This window comes from Vulpes vulpes, chromosome 13 (genome assembly GCF_048418805.1).
Source record: "Vulpes vulpes isolate BD-2025 chromosome 13, VulVul3, whole genome shotgun sequence".
Classification (NCBI taxonomy): Eukaryota; Metazoa; Chordata; class Mammalia; order Carnivora; family Canidae; genus Vulpes; species Vulpes vulpes.
Window position 1 is genome coordinate 124,878,278 of NC_132792.1, and position 24,695 is coordinate 124,902,972.

The window sequence follows — 24,695 nt, forward strand, 5'->3', positions numbered from 1 at the left end:
AAACAAAGCAGAAATGACCCAGTTATATAACAGAAAATAGAATTTTAAGTCAAAAACTGTCTTTAGAGATAAAATTATTATATAATGATAAAAACATCCATTAAACAGGACAATATAACAATTATATATACACTCAACATCAGAACACCTAACTATATAAAGCAAATACTAATTGGAAGACAGATACAGCAATACAATAATAGTAGGAATCTTTAATGTCCCACTTTCAATAATGGTTAAAACATCCAGATAGAAAAACAATTTAAAAAAAAACAGCTGACTTGAACACTATAGACCAAATGGACCTAACAGACATATACAGAACTTTTCACCAACAGCAGAAGAAAACACATTCTCCTCAAGTGCATATTTTCCAGCATAGATCATGTGAGGTCAAAAAACATCTTAAAAATGTAACAGGATTAAAATCATTCCAAGGGGACGCCTGGGTGGCTCAATCAGTTAAGCATTTGCCTTCAGCTCAGGTCATGATCCCAGGACCCTGGGATTGAGTCCCACACTGGGCTCCCAGTTCAGTGGGGGAGCCTACTTCTCCTTATGTCTGCTGTTCCCCCTGTTTGTGCTCTCTCTCTCTGACAAGTAAATAAATAAAATCTTTTAAAAAGTAAAAATAAAATAAAGCCATTACAAGTATTTTTTCCAACCACAGTGCAATGAAACTAGAAATCAATAACTCTAAGAAAATATGAAGATTCACAAATACAGGAAAACCAAACAACATACTCTTAAACCATTGGACCAAGGAAGAAGTCAAAGGGGAAGTTACAAAGATCTTAAGATGAATGAAAACAAAAACACAATTTATGCTACGTATCAAAGCAGTACTTAGAGGGAAGCAATAAATGCCTATATTAAAAAAGAACAATCTCAAATAAACAACCTAATTTTACACCTCAATGAACTAGAAAAAGAACAAGCTAAGCACAAAGTGAGCAGAAGGAAATAAATAATAAAGATCAGAGCAGAAATAAATCAAGCATAGAACAGAAAATAGGGATAGGGGAAAAAAATCAATGAAACTAAGAGTTAGTTGAAATATAAAGAAAATGGACAAATCCTAAACTAGACTAAGAAATAAGAAGACTCAAATAAAATCAGAAATGAAAGAGGAGACGTTACAACAGATGCTTCAGAAATAAAAAGAATCATAAAAGACTATTATGAAAATTATATGGTAACAAATTGGGTAAATAAGAAGGGATAGATAAGCTCCTAGAAACACACAACTTACTAACATTGAATCAAGAAGACAAAGCCTGAACAGACCAATAAGAAATTAAAAGATCAGTGTGATATACTATATTAAAAGAATGAAAGATAAAAGCCATATGATCATCTCAATAGATGCAGAAGAAGCATTTAATGAAATTCAACATTCATTCATGATCAAAAGTCTCAACAAAATAGGTACAGTAGGAACTTACATAATAAATCCTTAATGTATAAGGGATTATGTATATAGGATCTCCACAGCTAGTACAAAAACCAATGGGGAAAAACTGAAAGCTTTTCCTCCAAGACCCAGTACAAGGTAAGGACGCCCAATCTTACCACTTCTATTCAACATTGTACTGGAAGTCCTTTAAGCCATAGTGATTAGGCAAGAAAAAGAAATGAAAGGCATTCAAAGTAGAAATGAAGAAGTAAAATTACCTGTGTTTGTAGATGACATGATCATGTATGTAGGACATCCTAAAGAGTTAACAAAAGACCTTGCTAGAATTCGTGAATTAATTTAATAATGTTGCAGAATTTAAAAAAAAATCAACATTCAAAAATTAGTTTCATTTATATTCACAATGAACCCTCTAAAAAGGAAATAAATAATATAATCTCATTTACAATAGCAACAACAACAACAAAAAGACAGGAAAGATGTGAAAGATTTCTATACTAAAAATTGTAAAGCACTGGTGAAGGAAATGAAAGAAAATACAGATAAATGTAAAGATATTGCATATTCATAGATTGAAGGAATAATGCTAAAATGTCCTTACTATTTAAAATGCTTTACATATTCAATTCATTCCCTATCAAAATCAGTGTCATTAGATATAAATAGAAAAAACAATCCTAAAATTTGTATAGAACCACCAAAGACCCCAAATAGCAAATGCAATCATGATCAAAAAGAACAAAACTGGAGGGGTGCCTAGGTGGCTCAGTCAGTCAAGTGTCTAACTCTTGGTTTTGGCTCAATTCATGATCTCCCGAGATCAAGCCCCACACTGGGCTTTCCACTCAGTGATGACTCTGCTTCCCCTCTCCCTCCCTCTGCCCCTCCCCCTGCTTGTGCTCTCTCTCTCTCTCTCTCTCTCAAATAAATAAATAAATCTTTAAAAAAGAAAGAATAAAGCTGGAGGCATGATGCCTCCTGATTTCAATATATATTACAAAGCCATAGTAATAAGAACAGTATAGTACCACCCTCAAAATAGATTTATAGACCAATGGAACAAAATAAAAAGTCCAGCAGTAAATCCACACATTTATGGTCAAATGATTTTTGACAAGAGTGCCAAGAATGTATATGGGGAAAGGATAGTTTCTTCAACAAATGATGTTGGAAAAACTGGATATCCACATGCAGAAGAATTAAATTGGACCCTTATCAGGCATCATATTTTAAAAACCCACTCAAAATAGAATAAAGACTTGAACATAAGACTTAAAAAACTATAAAACTACTAGAAGATAACATATGGGAAATGATTCTTGACATTGGTTTGGGCAAGGACTTTTTTGGGTATGTCACCAAAAACTCAGGCAACAAAAATAAAAGTAGACAAATCAGATTGCATGAAACTAAAAAGCTTCTGCACAGCAAAGGAAACAACAGAGTGAAAAGAATGAGAAAATATATTTCTAAGCCAGATAGCTATAAGATATTATATATATATATATATATATATATATTTCAAACAATTCAACAGCAAGAAAAAATTAATAAAAATGAGCAAAGAAACTGAATAAACATTTCTCCAAGTAGCTTTTTATTTATGTATTATTTTTTTTTGAAGTAAGCTGTATGCCTCACACAGGGCTCGAACTCATGACCCCGAGATCAAGAGTCACATGCTCTACCAACCAAGCCAGCCAGATGCCCCTAACGTTTCTCCAAAGAAGACATACAAAGGGCCCTAACAGGTATATGATAGGTATTTAACATCACTAATCATTATAGAAATACAAATCAATCACAAAATTACAATATCACCTCTCACTTGTTAAAATGGTTATCATCAAAGAGATAAAAGATAAGAAGTGTTGGCAAGATGTGGAGAAAAGGAAATCTTTGTGCACTGTTGGTGGGAATGTAAATTGGTACAGCCATTATGCAAACCAGTATAGATGTTCGTAAAAAAAAAAATAAAAATAGAGCTATCATATGATCTGGCAATCCCACTTCTGGGCATGCATCCAACAGAAACGTAAAAAGGAATGTCAAAGAGACATATCTTCTTTCTTATATTTACTGTAACATTATCCACCATAGCCAGGATATGGAAGCAACCTAAGTGTCCACTGATAGGTTAATAAAGAAAATGTGGTATATATATTCAATGGAAAATTTTTTATTCTTTTTAAAGAATTATTTTATTTCCAGTGTAGTTATAATACAGTATTATATTCATTTCCACTGTACAATACAGTGATTCAACAACCCATATATTACCCCATGCTCATCAAGGTGAGTGTACTCTTAATCCCCATCACCTATTTCATCCATACCCCTACCCATCTCCCTTCTGGGAACCCAACAATTTGTTCTCTATAGTTAAGAGTTTGCTTTTTGGTTTATCTTTTTCTTTTTTTTTTTTCTTTATTTGTTAATTTATTCTGTTTCTTAGATTCCACATATCAGTAAAATCATATGGTATTTGTCTTTCTCTGACTGGCTTATTTTGCTTAGCATTATACTCTCTGGATCCACTCATGTGTTGTAAATGGCAAGATTTCATTCTTTTTAATAACTGAATAATATTTCATTGTAAATATATATACCATACTTCTTTATCCATTCATCAATCCATGGGCACTTGGACTGCTTCTGTAATTTGGCTATTATAAATAATAGTTTACATTCACACCAACAGTACATGAGGGTTTCTTTTTCTCCACATCATCACCAACACTTGTTTCTTACGTAGTTGATTTTAGCCATTCTAATAGGTGGAAGGTGATATCTCATTGTGATTTTGATTTGCATTTCCCTGATGATGAGCAATATTGTGCATTTTTCATGTGTCTGAGGGCTATCTGTATGTTTTCTTTGGAGAAATGTCTGTTTATGTCTTCTACCCATTTTTATTGGATTATGTGGGTTTTTTTGATATTGAGTTTCATAAGTTTTTTTTACATATTTTGGATACTAACCCTTTATCAGATATGTCATTTGGAAATATTTTCTCCCATTCAATAGAGTGTCTTTTCTTTTGTCTTTTTTTTTGCTATGCATACAACAGAATATTATTTAGAATTAAAAAGAAGGGAAATCCTGACACATGCTACATGGATGAAACTTGACTATATTATGCTAAGTGAAGTCAGTCACAAAGACAAATACTGTATGATTTCACTTATATAAGGTACTTAGAGTCATCAAATTCTTAGAGATAGATGTGCAACCATAGGAATGTACTTAATGCCACTGAACTGTACATTTAAAATAGTTATTAAAATAGTAAATGTTTATGTCTATTTTATATAATTTTTTAAAAAGTGCATTCCTTTAAATATCTAAGGGATCCTGAGGTGGGCCTGTTAGACAGTTCTCCAAAATGACACTGAAAGAATATGCAGTCATCTTTTTGCCTTATTTCTAAGTTTTGGATACTTTTTCTTAATACATATAAGTTCTTAAGAGATTTCACCTCTGAAGGTAAAAGACACTTAGAAAAATATTTAAGATTGCAATTAATATAAATTCTACATACATGTTTACTAAAGCATTTAAATATATTTAATTAGATTTAATTTTATGTTTATTTATAAATATATATTTATATTAATTTAATTTGATACAACTAAATATATATCTAAACTTAATTATATAAAATTAAATGGTATCTAATACAACCTAATAATTAGATAAATATTTAATTATAATTAGAAAATCTTAACTATCTCAAAATTCAAAAGACATCACTGAATTCTAAACAACAAAAATTTTTTTTTTATTAAAGATGTTTAGGGCAGCACGGGTGGCTCAGCGGTTTAGCGCTGCTTTCAGCCCAGGGCCTGATCCTGAAGTCTGGGGATGGAGTCCCACATCAGGCTCCCTGTATGGAGCCTGTTTCTCCTTCTGCCTGTGTCTGCCTCTTGCGTTCTCTCTGTCTCTCATGAATAAATAAATAAAATCCTAAAAAAAAAAAAAAGTTTAAAACCTGTGTTTACTTTTAGAGTAATTTTCCACAAGAAACCAATAGGAAGAAATTGGATCTATAGCCAAATATTTATAGCAATAAGTCACTATTAGAAAAAAAAATCCCGGGACAATTAAAACTGGAAATTATTCAAACTCAAAAGAGATTAAATGCAAACATACATGATATCTCCTTGCTACTAAAATAGCCTATATCTTTAAAGATTTGGCTACAGTTTAGAAATGTTTCCTTTACTTCACTGTTTGTTCTAAACACATGACATTTGTTATATGATAAACATTGATTGTTTTTTCTCTTTTAAATTGAGACTTACCTTTTTCTTGGTCTGATGAGTAAATTTTGGACTGTTATTCCCTGAATATTTTAAGTATTATAAGATTTTAATTCCTGTTTAAATCTTTCATGTTATCAGGTAGCCAAACTGTTTAGGATCAGAATGCATGTCCTAGATCACTTTTGTAAATTGTGGTTCAAATGTCAATTTAGTTTATAGAGCTACTGCAGTGCTATTGTGTTCCACTTTTGTGTTAATAAGAATAGAGGACTCCGCCCAATAGTCCCCACAGCACCAGATGGGGAGCGGAATCTGTGTTTCCTTGTTACTGTAGGACAGAGGTTAGTCAGAGTCCTGCCTACAAGGACCACAGAGAAGGGGTACTGCCTCACTACTTAATTATTTCCTTATATGGGGGGGGGTTGACTTTGGAATTCCATCCACAGGCTCTGTGGAGGAGGGGTCCCACATTATAATTGGAAGGCAGAGGTAGAAGTCAGGGTTCCACCTACAGGTGCTGCAAGATGAGGCACTGCCTCATTTTCTTGTGTATGCGTGTGTGTGTGTGTGTGTGTGTGTGTGTGTGTGTGTGTGTGATATGCATAAATAGAAGTGGTAATTAGCTTGGCCTTGTCACTGTAGTGTGGGGATGAAACTCAAGAGTTCTGCCTACAAGCACCATGAAAGAAGGGCACTGCCTCATTATTGTAGAGGGATGGGAGTCAGATTTCCAGCTTTAGGCTCCACAGGGGAGGTAATATTTCTCATTACTGCAGGAGGTGGGAGGAAAAACAGGGTTCTGGCCAATGGCTCCATTATTGCAGCACCTGTTATAGTGGGAAATGGGAAGAGCTCTTTTTTTTTTTGTAGTGGTTGGTTCAAGAATAGGCAGGTATGTTAAAAGATTTCTGTCCTTCTGGGCCACCAATGGGTCTTTTTGGTCTTTTGGATAAAGAATGCAGGCCTTTCTTGGGGCTTGTTTTCTTCTGTGTTTGCTGGAATTTGAGTTTCAGGTATCTCTAGTGCCTGGGCTAGAGTACAGAGGAGGCAAGGAAAAACTTCAGGGAACTCATTGGTAGGGTGCTCTTAGAATCTCAAGGTCCCTAATCACATCTACTTTCTTTGTCTTTTGGTCTCTGTGGGTAAAATGTATTTTGTCTAGGATTATTTTTTCATTATGAACAGTGACAGAAGTAAAATGAAATGCATTTAATCCATCTTGTCTTGAACTGGATACCTGACATAATATATTTTAAAACTACTGTCATATGGAAAATGGATTGTTGGGTAGGGACAGAGTGGGGGCATTGAGATTGGTTAGGGAGCTCTTCCTTGAGCAACTAGGATGATAATGGTGTCATGTACTGTTATGGTGAATCCAGTAGAAGAACAGATTTATAGGGAAACTGGAGGGTCTGTTTAATCCACAGTATATAGAACCTGTTTATAAGATCTCTAAACAGGAATGCTAGTGGTCAGTTGAATTTATGTTTGAAAGGGTAAGGGGAAAGTGCTTTGCTGGAAATATAAATTTGTAAGCCATTATCATATAATTGATATCTAAAACCATTGGGTCTAAGTGAGATCACCTGGGGAGTAAATGCAAAGAATCATTTAAAGATTAGAGAAGGAAAAGGAGTAAATAGAGGAAATGGCAAAGGGTAACAAGTAAAGTAAGAGAGAAACCAACATGTTTTGGTGCCAGGGAAGCCATAAGAGGAGAGTGTTTCAAGAAAAAAGAAATGGTTAAACATGTTAAATGCTGCCAAGTCGTGAAAAGCATCTATTAGATTTCATGACATAGGGATGGACTTTGGTTACACAATTCAGTGGATTAAAAGCAGAGTCACCACAACAGCTGTCCCATTCAAGCTGTACAAGCATATATGGAAGTTCTTGGTTGTAGAGACTGAAATTGCATGATAAGAATTGAAGAATGAATGGAAATAAAACTATATTCTACAGAGTTTTAGCTCTACCATGTAAAAAGCCTGGAAGGTGTTACTTCCATCACCACAACAAGAAAAAGTTGGACAAATTAAAAATCAATGACTTTTCTTGAACCCTTTCAGGGAACTGAGTTTGCAAGTCAAAGTACCATCCCAAGATCTGGAGAGACAAGTGAATCCAGAAAGTCATAGCTGAGATATGCTTACAGAGAAGAAGCTATTAGAGCCATAAACTGGTGGTAAGCAACACTTAACTAGCAATTTTGACAAATTGGGAAAAGCTGAGTATGAGGTCAAGTTATGGTTGCAGTTTTAGGGGGAAATCCACCAGATCTCACTGTGAATATTATAGAAAGATCTGTCACAGTGAAGACTATAGAAGGATTCCCTCATGGCTCTGGCAGGGGGAGAGGAAAAGTAATCTTTTTGAAATATACCCAGAGCCTTTTCCACAGCAAAGGTCTATTCTCCAGGGAGAAAGACTTTACCAGATCCCTGTCCCAGAGCCATAGGGATGGCATTTCTTTCACTCCCATCTCCTCTATACTTCCAGTCTCAATAAGTTAAGGGGGTGGTGGTGGGGAGCTATACAAGAATAAACATTGCTGAAGGCCACATACCAGAAATGCAGGCCCACTAAAAGACTGACATTTATTTTTATTTTATTTTTTAATTAAAATTCAATTTGCCAACGTATAGTGTAACACCCAGTATTCATCACATCAGTGTCCTCCTTAAGGCCCATCATCCAGTTACTCTATCTCCCCTCCCCTTCTACATGGTTTGGAAAAGACTGACATTTAAACTCCTTCACTCATACCTTACCATATCAAAAAGACTTCAGTATAATAGTGGATCATAGTTCAAAGAGCTGTAAGACACATACAATCTCTGAAGAAGGGAACTTAGGCAAGTCTAAAGTCAAAGGAGGAGACAAAAACAAGAACCTTAAAGAAATTTAAAGCTTCTGGTACCTATAGCTACATCAAATACCAAACCAAGCCCAATTACTGGTCAAATTAATATAAATCCACATAGAAGTGGCCTATTTACCTTAATTCCTATTACCCAATGTAATGCATATGATCTTCATCAACAACAAGCAAAATTATAAGCATGCCAAAAGGCAAGCAGAAACAAAGTCTGAAGAGAAAAAGCAAATTTCAGGACCAGAATCAGAAATGACACACATATTAGAATTATCGGGTGGGGAATTTGTAGATTAAGGGCTCTAATAGAAAAAGTAGAAAATATGGAAGAATGGATGGGTCAATGTAAGCAGAAGTGGGAATTCCAAGAAAGAGTCAAGGAAATGCTAGGAATAAAAACTGTATAATAGAAATGAAGAATGACAAATTGGGAAAAGCTGAGTGTGAGGTAAAGAAACTCCTTATGGTTGCAGTTTTAGGGGGAAACTGCCCTTTGAAGGGCTCATCAGCAGACTCACCAGAGCTGAGGAGGGAATTAGTGGCTTGAAGGCATGTCAAAAGAAAGTTCCCAAACTCAAATACAAAGAAAAGAATAAAAAAAAGACAGAACTTCCAAGAACTGTGGGATATTTCAAAGATGTAACACATACAAAACTGGAATGGCAGGAGAAGAGAGAATGGAGTAAAATAAATATTTGAGGTAATGATGGCCAAGAACTTTCCAAAATTAGTGACATACACCAAAACACAGATCCAGGAAGCTTGGGGAACACCAAGAAGAGTAAATGCAAAACAACTACTCCAAGGCATACCTTAGTCAAGCTGCAGAAAATTGAAGGCAAAAACAAAATCTTGAAAAATAAAACATAACCACTCAGCTTAAAAGTAAATACAGAAAAATATACTAAGCTAAAAGTAATCAAAAGAAAACTGGAGGACTATAAAATTTCAGACAAGGCCAATTTAAGCATAGGAATATTATTAGTGATGAAGAGGGGCAGAACATAAATATGAAGAGGTTAATTTTCCAAAAAGTTGTAACAATTCTAAACATGAATGCATCTAACAACAGCACATCAAGGCAAAAAAAAAAAAAAAAAAAAAAGACAACTGAAAGGAGAAAAAAAAGAATCTACTATTATAGTCAGAAAATTAAATGCCCCCCCCCCCCCCATCAGTAGTTGACAGGTCAATCAGGCTGAAAATTAACCAAAGTATCTACTTAACACTACCAACCTAATCTAATTATCTTATCTTATATAGAATACTCAATTCCACAACCATAGAATACATATTCTTATCAAGACCACATGGAACATTCACCAAGATAAACCACATTCTGGGCCATAAAATATTCCTTAACAAATTTAAAATAATAGAAATCATAGACTTCTGGGGAAAATGGTAGAATAGAAGGATCCTAAACTCACCTTGTCCCTTGAATACAACTAGATTGTATTCAGACATAGAGAAAATGACCTGAAGCTAGCAGAACAGATTCTTCACATAAAGAAGAGGCCACATTTAAGAGGGTAGGAGGCAGAGATGTGGCTGGGAATGAAGCTGACTTGCCAGACTTTTCACAGGAGTAAGGGCTACCTCAAGCAAGAAGGGAGAGGAGCAGACCCCACACCAGGACCCTAGGCACAGAGAACCCAAACTAGGAAGATGAATCTCAACCATAACATTTGGCTTTGAAAACCAGAGGGGCTTAACTTCTTAAGTTCTTCTAATCAGTGAGGCTTAACACCTGGAACTTTAGAAATCTGTGGCTGGACTCTGGAAGAGTGAGAAGAAACAGAGTCCTAGCTATTAAAGAGGCAGCACAACAGCCCTGGTGAGATACAGCATAGAAGCAGCAGTTTGAAAAAAGCCTGGGGTATATGGGAGGGAGATGTGGTTACTAATCTCACAACATATGCTGGAGGGGCTGAGATTTTTGGGAGACTTCTCCAAGAACAAAAAAGCTGGTGGGCACCATTTCCTTCCCTCACCCTTGCCCCCCAGCTTAGATACATGGACACTTGCAGGAACCAGGGCAGCACCAACACTTTCCACCTAACTGCAACCATGTCCTCCTGCAGACTTGCCTCCAACCCAGCCTTGGCAGCTCTCCAAATCAGTGCCAAGCATCCTCCCATGGCAGATCTCAGCAAACCTTACCAACACTGCACACCCACACCCTAAACTCTTCTGATAACTCACTCTCTCCAACCTGTGCTTGGCAGGTCCCCTACCTGCAACTACCAGGGAAAATCCACAGTGGACCAGCATGGATCTTCCTGGCATCCACCCCAATAAGGTTCTCCTCAGGATTTGCCCCCCTCCAAACTGGCTTCATAAGAGTACATCCAAAGCATCAACACAAGTATGGCATTGTGCAAGCAGCCCTGAATGGGCTGGCATCACTCCAAGTGAGTCCTGACCTATGGCCCCAACTTGGTTTGGGGACAGAAATCTGGTCTCACTGCAGACCCCACTCATGAATGAAAGATTCTCATGGGACACACCAGGGGAGTACCCTGTAGTTTGGTTCAACTGCAGCTCAGTCAATGCCTGGTCTGACACAGCTCAAGCCCAAGGTGGTCCCAGACTGGCCCATTGACAACATAGGGCCTAACCTTATAGACAACAGGCAAAGACAGCCATTGCAGATGACTGGACTGAAGGAAAATGTGGCTCAATCAGGGAAGTAGAGTACATGCAACACACCTTGAAGACATCTCTGAAGGGCCAGGTTCTGGTGAACAGGAGACACAGCACTACAGGACACAAAAAGACCCTTTCTTGCAAGAGTAGGCAACATAGCTGATTTTCCTAACACATAGAAATATACACAGAAAGCTACATAAAATGAGGAGACAGAGAGAGGAATATGTCGCAAACAAAAGAAAAGGACAAAAATCACAGCAAGAGAGTCAAATGAAACATAGATAAGTAATATGCCTGATTGAGAATGTAAAGTGATGGTAATTAAGATACTCACTGGACTTGAGAAAAGAGCAGAGAATCTCAGTGAGACTCTCACCAAAAAGATAAAAAAAAACATTAAAAAGAACCAATCAGAGATGAAGAACTCAATAACTGGAATTAAAAATACACCAGAAGGAATGAGCAGTAGAGGAAGCAGAACAGATTAGCGACTTGGAAGACAGAGTAAAGGAAAACAATCTCACTGAACAGGAAAAAAAAAAGATTAATAAAGAATGAGAATAGATTAAGCGAACCCCACAACACCATCAAGTGTAACAATATTCACATTATAGGAATCCATGAAGAAGAGAGAGAAAAGAAAGCAGAAAATTTATTTGAAGAAATAATAGCTGAAAATTTCCTCAGTCTGGGGAAGGAAATAGAAATCCAGATCTAGAAGGCACAGAGAACCCTCAGCAAAATCAACCAAAGGAGAGCCACATACAGCTGATGCTGTAAATCTCAGTCTGCTTTGTGTGTATATATCTTTCAGGTATTTTTATTTAAGGAATATGATCCACTGATAGGCTTTAAAAAACAATAAGAAGGTTCAACTAATAAAAATGGAAGGATATGAATGTAAAGTGGAAAATTCTATTAACAGGAGTCATGTTATTTGATTGTGTTCTCCCGTCACTCTAGTATATTTTAAACGCTGTATGTAGAGATTTTGAAAATGAAACTAGGGATCCCTGGGTGGCGCAGCGGTTTAGCGCCTGCCTTTGGCCCAGGGTGTGATCCTGGAGACCCGGGATCGAATCCCACGTCGGGCTCCCGGTGCATGGAGCCTGCTTCTCCCTCTGCCTCTCTCTCTCTCTCTCTCCCTGTGTGACTATCATAAATTAAAAAAAAAAAAAAGAAAATGAAATTAATTTCTGTAAAGTTTAATTCTTTTACCAAAATCATGTTGTCCTTAACAATAGAGTAATCATATAAGAGGAAATTTCATTATAGATCTATCCTTTACATGTTTAATGAGGATTATATATTGTTGTAAAGATAATTTTTGTATAGAATGGCAAAAGACCATGATCTTGCATGCGTGTTAAGTATTCTTGAGGCCATCTTTGTCTGAAAGGAAATAAAACAGTGCTGATAAATGTTAAATGACCAAGAAAAAAAAATTCATTTAATAAATTAACTGTGTTGTGTTTTTCAAAAAAAAAAAAAAAAGACACATAGTAATGACATATAGTAATGAAAATAACAAAAAGTGGTTTTAGAGAATTTTAAAAACAGTAAGAGAAAACAGTTACATACAAGGGAAACCCCATAAGTCTATCAGCAGATTATTCAGCAGAAATTTTGCAGGCCAGAAGAGAGTGGCATGACATATTCAAAGTGCTGAAAGAAAAAAACGGAAACCAAGAATATTTTATTGCAGCAAGACTCTCATTCAGAATAGGAGAGATAAACAATTTCCCAGACAAATAAAAGTTAAAGGAGCTCATTACCACTAAACCAGCCTCACAAAATGCTAAAGGGGGTTCTTTGAATAGAAAAGAAAGAACATAAGCAGGAGTAAGAAAAGCAGGAAGCACAAAAAATGTACAATTAAGTATGTCTATAAAAATCAGTCAGGGGATTTGCAAAATGAAAGGATATAAAGTATGACACTATATACCTAAAATGTAGAGGGAAAAGTACAAAAATGTAGTGCTTTCAGAATAAGTTTGAACTTAAGCAATCATCAAATTAATACACACTGTTATATGCACAAAATGTGTTTTTTATGCACAAATTGTTATATAGAGACTGTTTTGTGCACAAACTTAATGGTAACCACACATTTTTAAAAACCCAGTAATATATATGCAAAAAAAAATTTAAAAAGGGAATCCAAGTATATCACTAAAGAAAGAAGCAAACCATGAGAGAAGCAAGGAAGAGAAAAAAGAAACAGAGAAGAACTACAAAAATGATTGTAAAACAAGTAACAAAATGACAAAAAAATACGTACATTTCAATAATTACTTTGAATGCAAATGGACTAAGTGTTCTAAACAAAAGACACAGGGTGATGAAATGAGGAAGTCTTATCTATATGCTGCCAACAAGAGACTCATATCAGACCTAAAAGACATACGCAGATTGAAAGTGAAGGGATGAAAAAAGCATTTATCATGCAAATGGAAGTGAAAAGAAATCCAGGGTAACAATGCTTATATTAGACAAAATAGACTGTTTTAAAGACTGTAACAAGAGACAAAGAAGGACATGACATAATGATAAGAGAAACAATACAACAAGAGAATATAATTGTAATAATTTATGTACCCAACATGGGAACATCTAATTACATAAAGCAACTATTAAAAGAAGAAATTGGCATTAACAATTGGGGCTTTAACACCCCACTTACATCAATGAATAGATCATTAAATAATCAACAAGGAAACTGACTTTGAATGACACATTCAACAAGATGGACCTAACAGGTATATAGAGAACATTTCATCCTAAAACAGTAGAATATACATTCTTTTCTAGAGAACATTGAACAGTCTCCAGAATGATCACATGTTAGGCCACAAAACAAGTCTGGGCAAATTAAAAAATACTGAAATCATACCATGCATTTTTTCCAGCCACAGCATTATGAAACTAGAAATCAATCACAAGAAAAAAATCTGGAAAGAGAAGAGAAGGAATAACAACTGATACCTCAGAAATATGCCAAGAAATTAGATAACCTAGAGGGAATGGATAAATTCCTAGAAACATGTAACCTCCAAAAACTGAATCAGGAAGAAATAGAAAATTTGAACAGACTCATAACCATCAATGAGACTGAATCAATAATAATAATAATAACTCCCAACAAACAGAAGTTTGGGGACAGATAGCTTCACAGCTGAATTCTAGTGAACATTTAAAGAAGAGTTAGTATGTTTTCTCCTCAAACTATTCAAAAAATATAAAAGAAAGCTTCCAAATTCATTCTAAGAGGCCAGCATTACCCTGATACCAAAAGCAGATAAAGACACTACAAGAAAAGAGAATTACTGATGAATTTCTGATGAACACAGATGCAAAAAATCCTTAACTAACCAAATCCAATACATTAATAAAAAATCATTCACTCAGATCAAGTGGCATTTATTTCTGGGATATAAGGGTAGTTCCATACTCATAAATCAACCAACATGATACATCAACAAGAGAAAAGATAAAAACCAAATGATCATCTCAATAGATGCAGAAGAAAGCATTTCACAAAGTATAAGAAACATTCATGATAAAAACCCTTAACAAAGTAGTTTAAGAGGGAACATACTTCAACATAATAAAGGTCACATAAGAAAAATCAACAGTTAACATTATACTTAATGGTGTAAAACTGAAAGCTTTTCCCTTAAGACCAGTAATAAGACAAGGATGTCCTTTTCCACCATTTTAATTGAATATAGTACTGGAGGTCTTAGCCACAGCAATCAGACAAGAAAAATAAATACAAGACACTCAAACTGATAAGGAAGAAGTAAAACTTCCACTATTTGCAGGTGACATGATATTATATAGAGAGAACTCCATAAAGGGGCTCCTGGGTGACTCAGTTGGTTAAGTGTCTGACTCTTGATCTTGGTTCAGGTCTCAATCTCAGGGTTGTGAGTTCAAGTCCCACATTGGACTCCATGCTGGGTGTGGAGCCTACTTGATTAAAAAAAGAAAAGAGAAGAAAACCCTAAAGACTCCGCCAAACCTACTAGACCTAAGAAGTGAATTCAGTAATGTTTCAGGATACAAAATTAACATACAGAAATATGTTGCTTTCCTATACACTAATAATGAAGTAGCAGAAAGAGAAAGAAAACAATACCATATACAACTTCACCAAAAATAATAAAATATCTATAAAGAAACTTAACCAAGGAGGGAAAAGACCTGTGCTCTGAAACTATAAAACACTGATGAAAGAAACTGAAGATGACACAAATAATTGGACATATATTCCATGCTCATGGATTGGAAGAACAAATATTGTTAAAATGTCTGTACTATTGAAAGCAATCTACAGATGTAATGAAATCCCTATCAAAATACCAACAGCATTTTTTACAGAGCTAGAATAAATAATCCTAAAATTTGTATGGACCCACAAAATACCTTATATAGCCAAAGCAATCTTGAGAAAGAATAAAGCTAGCATTATCACAATACTAGATTTCAAGGTATATTACAAATGTAGTTATCAAAACAGTATGGTAAAAGCATAAAAATAGACATAATAGTTCAATGGGATATAATAGAGAGCTCAGAAATAAACCCACAATTATATGATCAATTAATCTATGATAAAGGAGGCAAGAATACACAATGGGAAAAAGTCTCTTCAACAAATTGTGTTGGAAAACTGGACAGCTACATGCAAAAGAATAAAACTGGACCACTTTCTTACACCATACACAAGAATAAACTCAAAATGGATTAAGAACCTAAATGTGAGGGCAGCCCAGGTGGCTCAGCAGTTTAGTGCCACCTTCAGCCCAGGGCGTGATCCTGGAGGCCCAGGATCGAGTCCCACGTTAGGCGACCTGCATGGAGCCTGCTTCTCCCTCTACCTCTCTCTCTCTCTGTGTCTCTCATGATTAAATTAATAAAAATCTTAAAAAAAAAAAAAAAGAACCTAAATGTAAGCCCTCAAACCATAAAAATCCTAGAAGAGAACACAGGCAGCAATATCTTTGACATCAGCAATAATAACTTTTGTCTAGTATTTCTCCTAAGGCAAGGAAAAAAAACAAAAATAAACTATTGGGGCAATATTAAAATAAAAAGCTTCTACATAACAAAGAAAACAATCAACAAAACAAAAAGACAATCTTCTGAATAGAAGGCATTTGCCAATGATGTGTTTCAGAAAGGGTTAGTACCCAAAATATATAAACAATTTATAAAACTCAATACCAAAAAACCCCAAACAGTAGTTAAAAAATAGGAAGGGGCAGCCCGGATGGCTCAGCGGTTTAGCACCGCCTTCAGGCCCGGGCGTGATCCTGGAGACCCGGATCGAGTCCCACATCGGGCTCCCTGCATGGAGCCTGCTTCTCCCTCTGCCTGTGTCTCTGCCTCTCTCTCTCTGTCTCTCATGAATAAATAAAATCTTTAAAAAAAATAGGAAGAAGATATTTCTGCAAAGAAGACATACAGATGGCCAACAGATTCTTAATATTACAAATCATCAGAGAAATGAAAATTAAAAAACCACAATGAAATATCACCTCACACCTGTTAGAATGGCTAAAATTAAAGAAACAACAAGTGTTGATGAAGATGTGGAGAAAAAGTAACTCTGGTGCACTGTTGTTGGTGGGAATGAAAACTAGTATAGCCACTGTGGAAAATGGCATGGAGCTTTCTCAAAAAATTAAAAATGGAATTACCATATGATCCAGCAATTTCACTACTATGTATTTACCAAAGCAAACAAAAATACTAATTTGAAAAGATACATGCACCACTATATTTATTGCAGCATTATTTACAACAGTCAAAATATGGAAGCAGCCCAAGCAAGCATCCATCAATAGATGAATGGATAAAGATGTGGAATATGTGTACAATGGAATATTACTCAGCTGTAAAAATGTTGTCATTTGTGACAACATAAATGGACCTAGAAAGTATAATGCTAAGTGAAATAAGTCAGTTAGAGAAAGACAAATACCACATGATTTCACTCATATGTGAAATTTAAGAACACAAATGATCTAAGGGAAAAAAGACATGCAAAAAGCCAGACTCTTAACTATTGAGAGCATACTGGTGATTATCAAAGGGGAGGTGATATAGGTGATGGGGATTAAGGAGTGCACTTGTCATGATAAGCACTGAGTGATGTATAGAATTGTTGAATCACTATATTGTACAGCTGAAACTAACAGAACACTGTACATTAACTATAGTAGAATTAAAAAAGTAAATTTTTAAAAAGAATAGATATTATAGAAAATATGTTGTCAGAGTATAATAGAATAAACTAGAAGTCAGTATGGAAAAGTAACTGAACAATCCCTGAGTACTTGGAAATTGACACACTTTTAAATAACATATTGATCAAGGAAAAGACTCAAAAGAAATTAAAGATTAAAAATTTTTTGAACTAAATGGAAATACAACAGCAAATAGAATCCAACAATATATAAAAAGAATTATATACTATGGTCATATAGTATGGCCAACTAGGATTCATTCTAGGTATGCATGGCTGATTCAACATTCAAAAACTCAATCAGTATAATCCACTACAACAAAGCAAAGAATAAATCATATCTGCACCAGCAAAAGAAATCAACAAAATGAAAAGGTCACCTACATAGTGGGAGAAAATAATAGTCAACAGGTACATGAAAAGATGACTCACCTTACACCTGTCAGAATGACTAAAATAAAAAAAGATAAGAATAACAAGTGTTAGGATGTGAAGAAAAAGGAACTCTTGTGCACTGTTGGTGGGACTATAAATTGGTGCAGCCACTGTGGAAAACCGTATGGGGGTTCCTCAAAAAATTAATGAGAGAAATACCGTATGATGCAGTAACTCCACTACTGGGTATTTACCTAAAGAAAATAGAAACAGTATTTTAAAAAGATCCATGCACCCCTATGTTTATTGCAGCACTATTTACAATAGCCAAGATATAGAAACAACCAGTCTATCAGAGGATGAAAGGATAAAGAAGTTGTGGTATTTATATACAATGGAATATTATTTGACGATAAAAAGAAGGAAATGTCTTCATTTGCAACATCGATGGACCTTGAGGGCATTATGCTAAGTGAAATAAGTCAGACAAAGACAAATACTCCATGATGTGCTTTAAAAAAAAAGATTTTATATTCATTTATTCATGAGAGACACACAGAGAGTGGCAGAGACATGGGCAGAGGGAGAAGCAGACTCCTTGCCCGGAGCCCTATCTGGGACTTGATCCTGGAACCCCTGAGCCAAAGGCAGATGCTCAACCACTGAGCCACCTTGGCATCCCTCTATGATGTGCTTTTATGTGGAATCTAAAGAAGCTGAATTCATAGAAACAGAGTAGAATGGTGATTGCAAGGTCTGAGGGGATGAGCAAAATGGGGATGTGATGGTCAAAGGGTATAAACTTCCAGTTATAAGATGAATAAATTCTGGGAATCTAATGTATAGCATGATGAGTATGATTAATGATACAGTATTAAGTACTTGGAAGTTGATAAGAGAGTAAATCTTAAATAATCCTACCACTGAAAAGAAATGGTAATTATGTGAGGTGATAAAGATGTTAAAAAATCCTACCATGGTAATCATTTTACAATATATAAGTGTATCAAATCAACAGTTACATCTAACTTACATAATGTTATATATAATTTGCATCTCATTAAAGCTGAACAAAAACAGAAACCAATACTCATTACGAACAGAACAAAACATAAACCAACCCAAAATTCATCAACTGGTAGAATGGATAAAAAATGTTGAAATGTTGAAAAATCATACAAGAACAAAAATGAATAAACTGTAAGTACATTACAAAACAAATAAATCTTATATTAAGTTGACCCCCCTAAAAGCAAGTGCACAATATATATAAAACGTGATTCCATTTATAGAAAACAGAAAAATAAACACAAAACTAAAACCCACTAAACTGCATTGTTTAGGAATCATGAGGCAAACTAAAAATAAAAGAAGAGCAACTATTATCCTAAAATTCAGAATAATGGTTACCTTCAGAAGGAACAGAGGGATTATATCTATCAATTACTTCTAAGGTGCGGGCAGAAATTATGTTCATGTGAGTGGCACATGTACTATTCTGTACATGTTAGTGTGGGGGGGCCTTCTGTACTATTGTTAGTGTGGCTAATTACTATTATTCATTAAACTGTACTAAACTTTTATGCTTCTTTCTTTATAACTCACAGTTAAAATGGTAAAGAAAAAAACCCTCAAAATAAAACCCTGAATTTTTAAATGTTTCTGAACCAAATTGTACAAATAAATTATTCTGTATCTCACTTCTGAGCTGCACCCCTCTGCTGGTCCTCTTTTCCCTGGTGTGGGTTTTGGGCACAAGGATAAGGCTCACTGAGGAAGTTAATGAGAGATAGGGATGAGGTGAGGTTCAAAGATGGGATAAAATGCAGGAATGAATTAAAGATAAGGGGATATTTAGAGTTCAAAGTCAGAGATGGTTCGGGAAGAGAATGAAGAGTAAAGTGTGGAATTATGATTTGAGTATCTGTCAGTCATGTTACATACTGGGTGATAAAAGCCCAAACAGACAATTTAAATTTTGCCAGAGCTGTTTTGTTGGTGATTTATGAAAACTGTAGCATTAAAATAATGCCCTTAAACTACTCATATGAAGAAATCTTGATATGGTTAAGGCAAGCATCTTCGAGGCAGTGATACCTGACTTGAGATGGAAAACATGAGAAGATGAAGGGAATGATCAATTTACCAAAGAAGGAACAGCATAAGCAAAGACTGAGAGACATGGAACAGCAGGTATGTGCAAGAAAACAGCAGAGTACTGATGCTGAGGACAGGACATGTGGACAACTGAGGCCAGGGATGAGTAGCAGAAGCAGAATATGCAGGGCTTTGTGTACCATGTTAAGTGTCTTAAGAATCCAGACTGCTGTTGGTAACTGAAAGGTATAGAAAGGTTTTATGGAAATGACATGGTCATGAGTGCACATGAAATAAAAAGCAAAGTACTAGGTATGCACGAAAAAAAATAATGTTAAAATGTATTTATTTTTATTTAGAAAGATTAGAAATTAAGTAACAGTAATGCTTAAAGGATTTAATTACAATTAATTGTATTCCTCTAAAAGCCACTTGCCAAATAAAGCAATTAATTGATAGGTTGTCATTCTGATTTTATTAGTCTATCTCTTGTGAATTTGATTATCAAGAGGCATGTACATGCTATTCAAAAATCAGATACTGACTCATTAAGTAGTCTCATAAGACAACAGCCCATTTTATGTTTCTCTTCAATACATTTTAATTGTAACAGAAGACAGAACTTAAATCTTAAGAGTTAAATTTATAACAAATAAGATAAAGGACTTACAGATCTTCCTTGAATTAGGATGGGGTATGTCCTGGTAAATCCATCATAAATGGAAAAAAACCTAAGTGGAAAATGTAACCAATGCATCTAACCTACCGAATATCACTTAAATGTGCTCAAAACACAGTGTTTTGCAGTAAAAATCATCTAACGCAAGGTCTGTTTTATGATGAAGTCTTAAATATCTCATGTAAATCATTGAATACAGTACTAAAAGTGAAAACAATGGTTGTATGGGTGCAAAAATAGTTTAAATGTACTGTTTGCTGTTGTGATCACGGCCGCCACCCAGCGTCATGCTATGGTATCACACCACGTATTGCTAGCCAGCTGGATTGGGAAAAGGTCCCAGTTCAGAGCAGTGTCTCTATCCAATGCATATCATTTTTGCACTATGGTAAAATAAAAAAGCTGTAAGTCAAACCATCATAGGTTGAAAACCACATGTATTTATCTGCTGTGCTGCACCTTTACGAAATTCGCTAGTCTCCAAGTGGTAAAGAATTCAGTAAGGGACTAGACAGATTTTTGAAGGATAATTTCAAGATAGATGCTCAAGGAACACCTTTGAGGCACTTTGAAGGTTAGCATCTACATGATTAATGCAGTTCATAAAAAGTATGGACAATGTTCAATAGAATTCAATAGAAAGATATTTATAATTATGGAGATTAAGCCCTAGCTCAAAATCACTACAATGGCTAAAGGTAATGGATAATTAAGGTGTATTTAGTTAGCTCTGGAATACTTAAAATAGATTATTCAAACCCCTTAAAAAGGAAATATAGCATATTATTTTATTTGTGATTATAATAACAATGTTTCCACCTACTAGTGAAGGTTCATTTGCATTCCATAGCAACTCATTGGTGTCTGCATTTTCTGGATCATATATCCATATAACAATAACCTACAAAATAAAAAGGGTTGCATTTCTTTACATTTTGGAAAAATTTCATTAGTTTGTGGCAAAACATAACCATAAAAATATTTTTATTTATTTAAAAAATTTTGATTATCCCATTAAAAAAAATCAAAAGTGATATGTGCTGCTTTTAACAAGTAAACAAATCAAAGACCTATGAAAGAAGAGTTAATATCCTTCTACACTCCTGAAGTAACCAATGTTAAGACTCTGAATCCACATCTCTTTCTCTATAATCATAATTAGACACACATAGCAACCGCTCACCTACACACTTTTCACAAAAAAAGGAATCACATGATGCATGTTATTTCTAAACATGCTTTTGTCACTTGTATGCCATGGTCATTTCAATATATGTAGATCTGTTTTCTTTAGTATTTTTCTTGAATATACAATTTATTCAAATAGTTAAAAACAAATTATATTAAACCTAAAGTGAAAATTGTCTCTCCCACCCTGTACTCCATTACCTAATCCCCACAAGCCCACCACATCCCACAAGAATCTACTATTAGTAAGTTTTGTTTATATTTCTGTAAAATTTTTGTGCATAACTAATTAAGACATTTTTTCTTTTTATATAAACGTAAGTATGCTAAACACATTTTTTCAAACATGATATTCTTCACTTAAAGTGAAGATCTTAGAGATCTTTACATATTCTCATTAACTTTTCCACTGCATATTGTTCCAAATTATGGAAATTATAACTAATAACTAGTAACTTACTAATAAACATTTGTTCTCAATCCTTTGCCATTATAATCAATGCTGTAATGAGCAATTTTGTGTATGTATATACTATTTTGTACCTTGGAATATATAGCATATACATTTGTAATTTTCATAAATACTGCTAAATTGTACTCATAGCAGTTCCACGAATATACTGTCACATCAGCAATGTATGAGATTTCTTTCTTCTTCACAGCCTTCCCAACATCATGTGTTGTCACATTTATAATTTTCCAGTCTGATGGGTGAAAAATGGTACTTTTGATGCACTTTTAACCTGCATCTCTTTCATTATAAAAAAGTTTGAGCATATTTCCATATGTTCAAGTTCCACTTGTATTTCCTGTCTTATGAAATATTTGTTTATTTCTCTTGCTTATTTTCCACTTTTCTAAATTGGATAGTCTTTATTACTTTGTGGAAGTTCTTTATGTTAAGAACTTCTACATGTATATGTTTTATAAAGTCTTGATCTATGTTTTGGTTATGTGGATATATATACACGTATATGAAGATTTTATTCCTTTTATAATTACATGACATTCCTACTTATCCTAGTTCATCTCTTTGCCTTAATTCTATATTGTCCCTATATATTGCTGTCCTCCGTCCCTTCTTCCTTTCCTTCCTTCCCTTTTACAGCATGGCTTTATTTCTCCTTTTATTCCCTTCCCTTATGAAGCCTCTATCTATATAACTTTATTTAAATACCTAATATGTATCCTTCCCTATTTTTCTCCACACTATGTGTTTGCAGACATGTACACAAGTACATATTTACATGTATTTTTTTAAAAAGCCTTTTTAAGAATTTTAAAAACAAAACTGGATCATATTATACACACTTCTGGGTGATCCCTGGGTGGCTCAGCGGTTTGGCGCCTGCCTTTGGCCCAGGACGCGATCCTGGAGTCCCGGGATCGAGTCCCACGTTGGGCTCCCTGCATGGAGCCTGCTTCTCCCTCTGCCTGTGTCTCTGCCTCTCTCTCTCTCTCTCTCTCATAAATAAAGTCTTTAAAAAAATATTATACACACTTCCCACATTTTTTAATGCAAGTATAATACATCATTGAAATTCTCCAGTGCCAACCCTTATAAGGCCTAAATAATATTCTACAGTTGTACAATATAGTAATTCAATAGTTCCATACATCACCCAGTGTCCCTCATTCAACAAAATTTGAGAATGGCTCTTGCTACAGGTTCTGTGTCTTTCTTATTAAATTTATTTGTAAGTATTTTATAGTCTTCATTGCTATTATAAATTTGTAATACTGTGCTTTTTTCTAGTCTTATTATTTACACTATTATGTTCAAGACAACTTTAAATAATAATGATGATACCGAGTACATTAGTCCAGTTCCTGATTTTAGTTGAGTCAGATGTATTTGTTAATTTATAATAGTCATTTTGTTATTTGAAATATTAATGTCTTTATTAGAGTCAAGTGGTTCTCTTCTAAACTTATTTTGCTTGATGTTTTCTTTAGAAATGGTTATTCAGTTTTTAAATTTACTACGTGATAATTTATTTTCTTCTTTATTGTGTTGATGGAATGAATATTGTTGTCAGCTTTTTTGGTATTGAATTAATGTTGCATTCCGGAAGATGCTGGCCCTTTTAAATGTATTCTTTTAGTATATTGCTGAACTCCACTTGCCAATATTTGTGTAGAATTTTTGCACGTATGTATACAAGGATATTAGTCTATGCTTTCTTCCCTCTCTCCTTTCCTAACTTTCTCTTTGTCTGCTTTTGGTATAAAGTAGTGTTGGGGATCCCTGGGTGGCGCAGCGGTTTGGCGCCCACCTCTGGCCCAGGGCGCGATCCTGGAGACTTGGGATCGAATCCCACGTCGGGCTCCTGGTGCATGGAGCCTGCTTCTCCCTCTGCCTGTGTGTGTCTCTGCCTCTCTCACTCTCTCTCTCTCTCTCTGTGTGACTATCATAAATAAATAAAAATTTAAAAATAAAAAAAAATAAAGTAGTGTTGGAGGGACACCTGGGTGGCTCAGCGGTTTGGCGCCTGCCTTTGGCTCAGGGCATGATACTGGGGACCTGGGGTCGAGTCCTGCATCGGGCTCCCTGCGTGGAGCCTGCTTCTCTCTCTGCCTGTGTCTCTGCCTTTCTCTCTGTGTCTCTCATGAATAAATAAAACCTTTTAAATTAATTAATTAAGTAAGTAAGTAGTGTTGGATTCAGTAAACAAATTGAGACAACTTTCTATCTTCTTTATGACTAGGTGCTATATTGTTAAGCACAGATGATATCATCGTTTTCCTCTTTGTAGATTTTTCTGTTATCATGAAATAATTTCCCTTTTTATGCCTCTTAATGTTTTGGGGGTTTACATATTTTTTATTTGACATTCATATCATCACCAGTTTCCTTTTGATATTAACCTGTTTGCATTCTTTTCCTTTCA

The 24,695-nt window shown here is 35.0% G+C and overlaps 1 protein-coding gene across 1 annotated transcript in view; it reads right to left on the bottom strand.

Moving 5' to 3' along the window:
- CATSPERE (catsper channel auxiliary subunit epsilon) overlaps nucleotides 1-24,695 on the bottom strand; it is a 186,957-nt gene that overhangs the window by 105,987 nt on the left and 56,275 nt on the right. Inside the window, exon 7 of the mRNA XM_072733729.1 lies at nucleotides 21,440-21,517. Within this exon, the coding sequence (XP_072589830.1) occupies nucleotides 21,440-21,517 (78 nt within the window). The remainder of the gene's footprint in view (nucleotides 1-21,439; nucleotides 21,518-24,695) is intronic.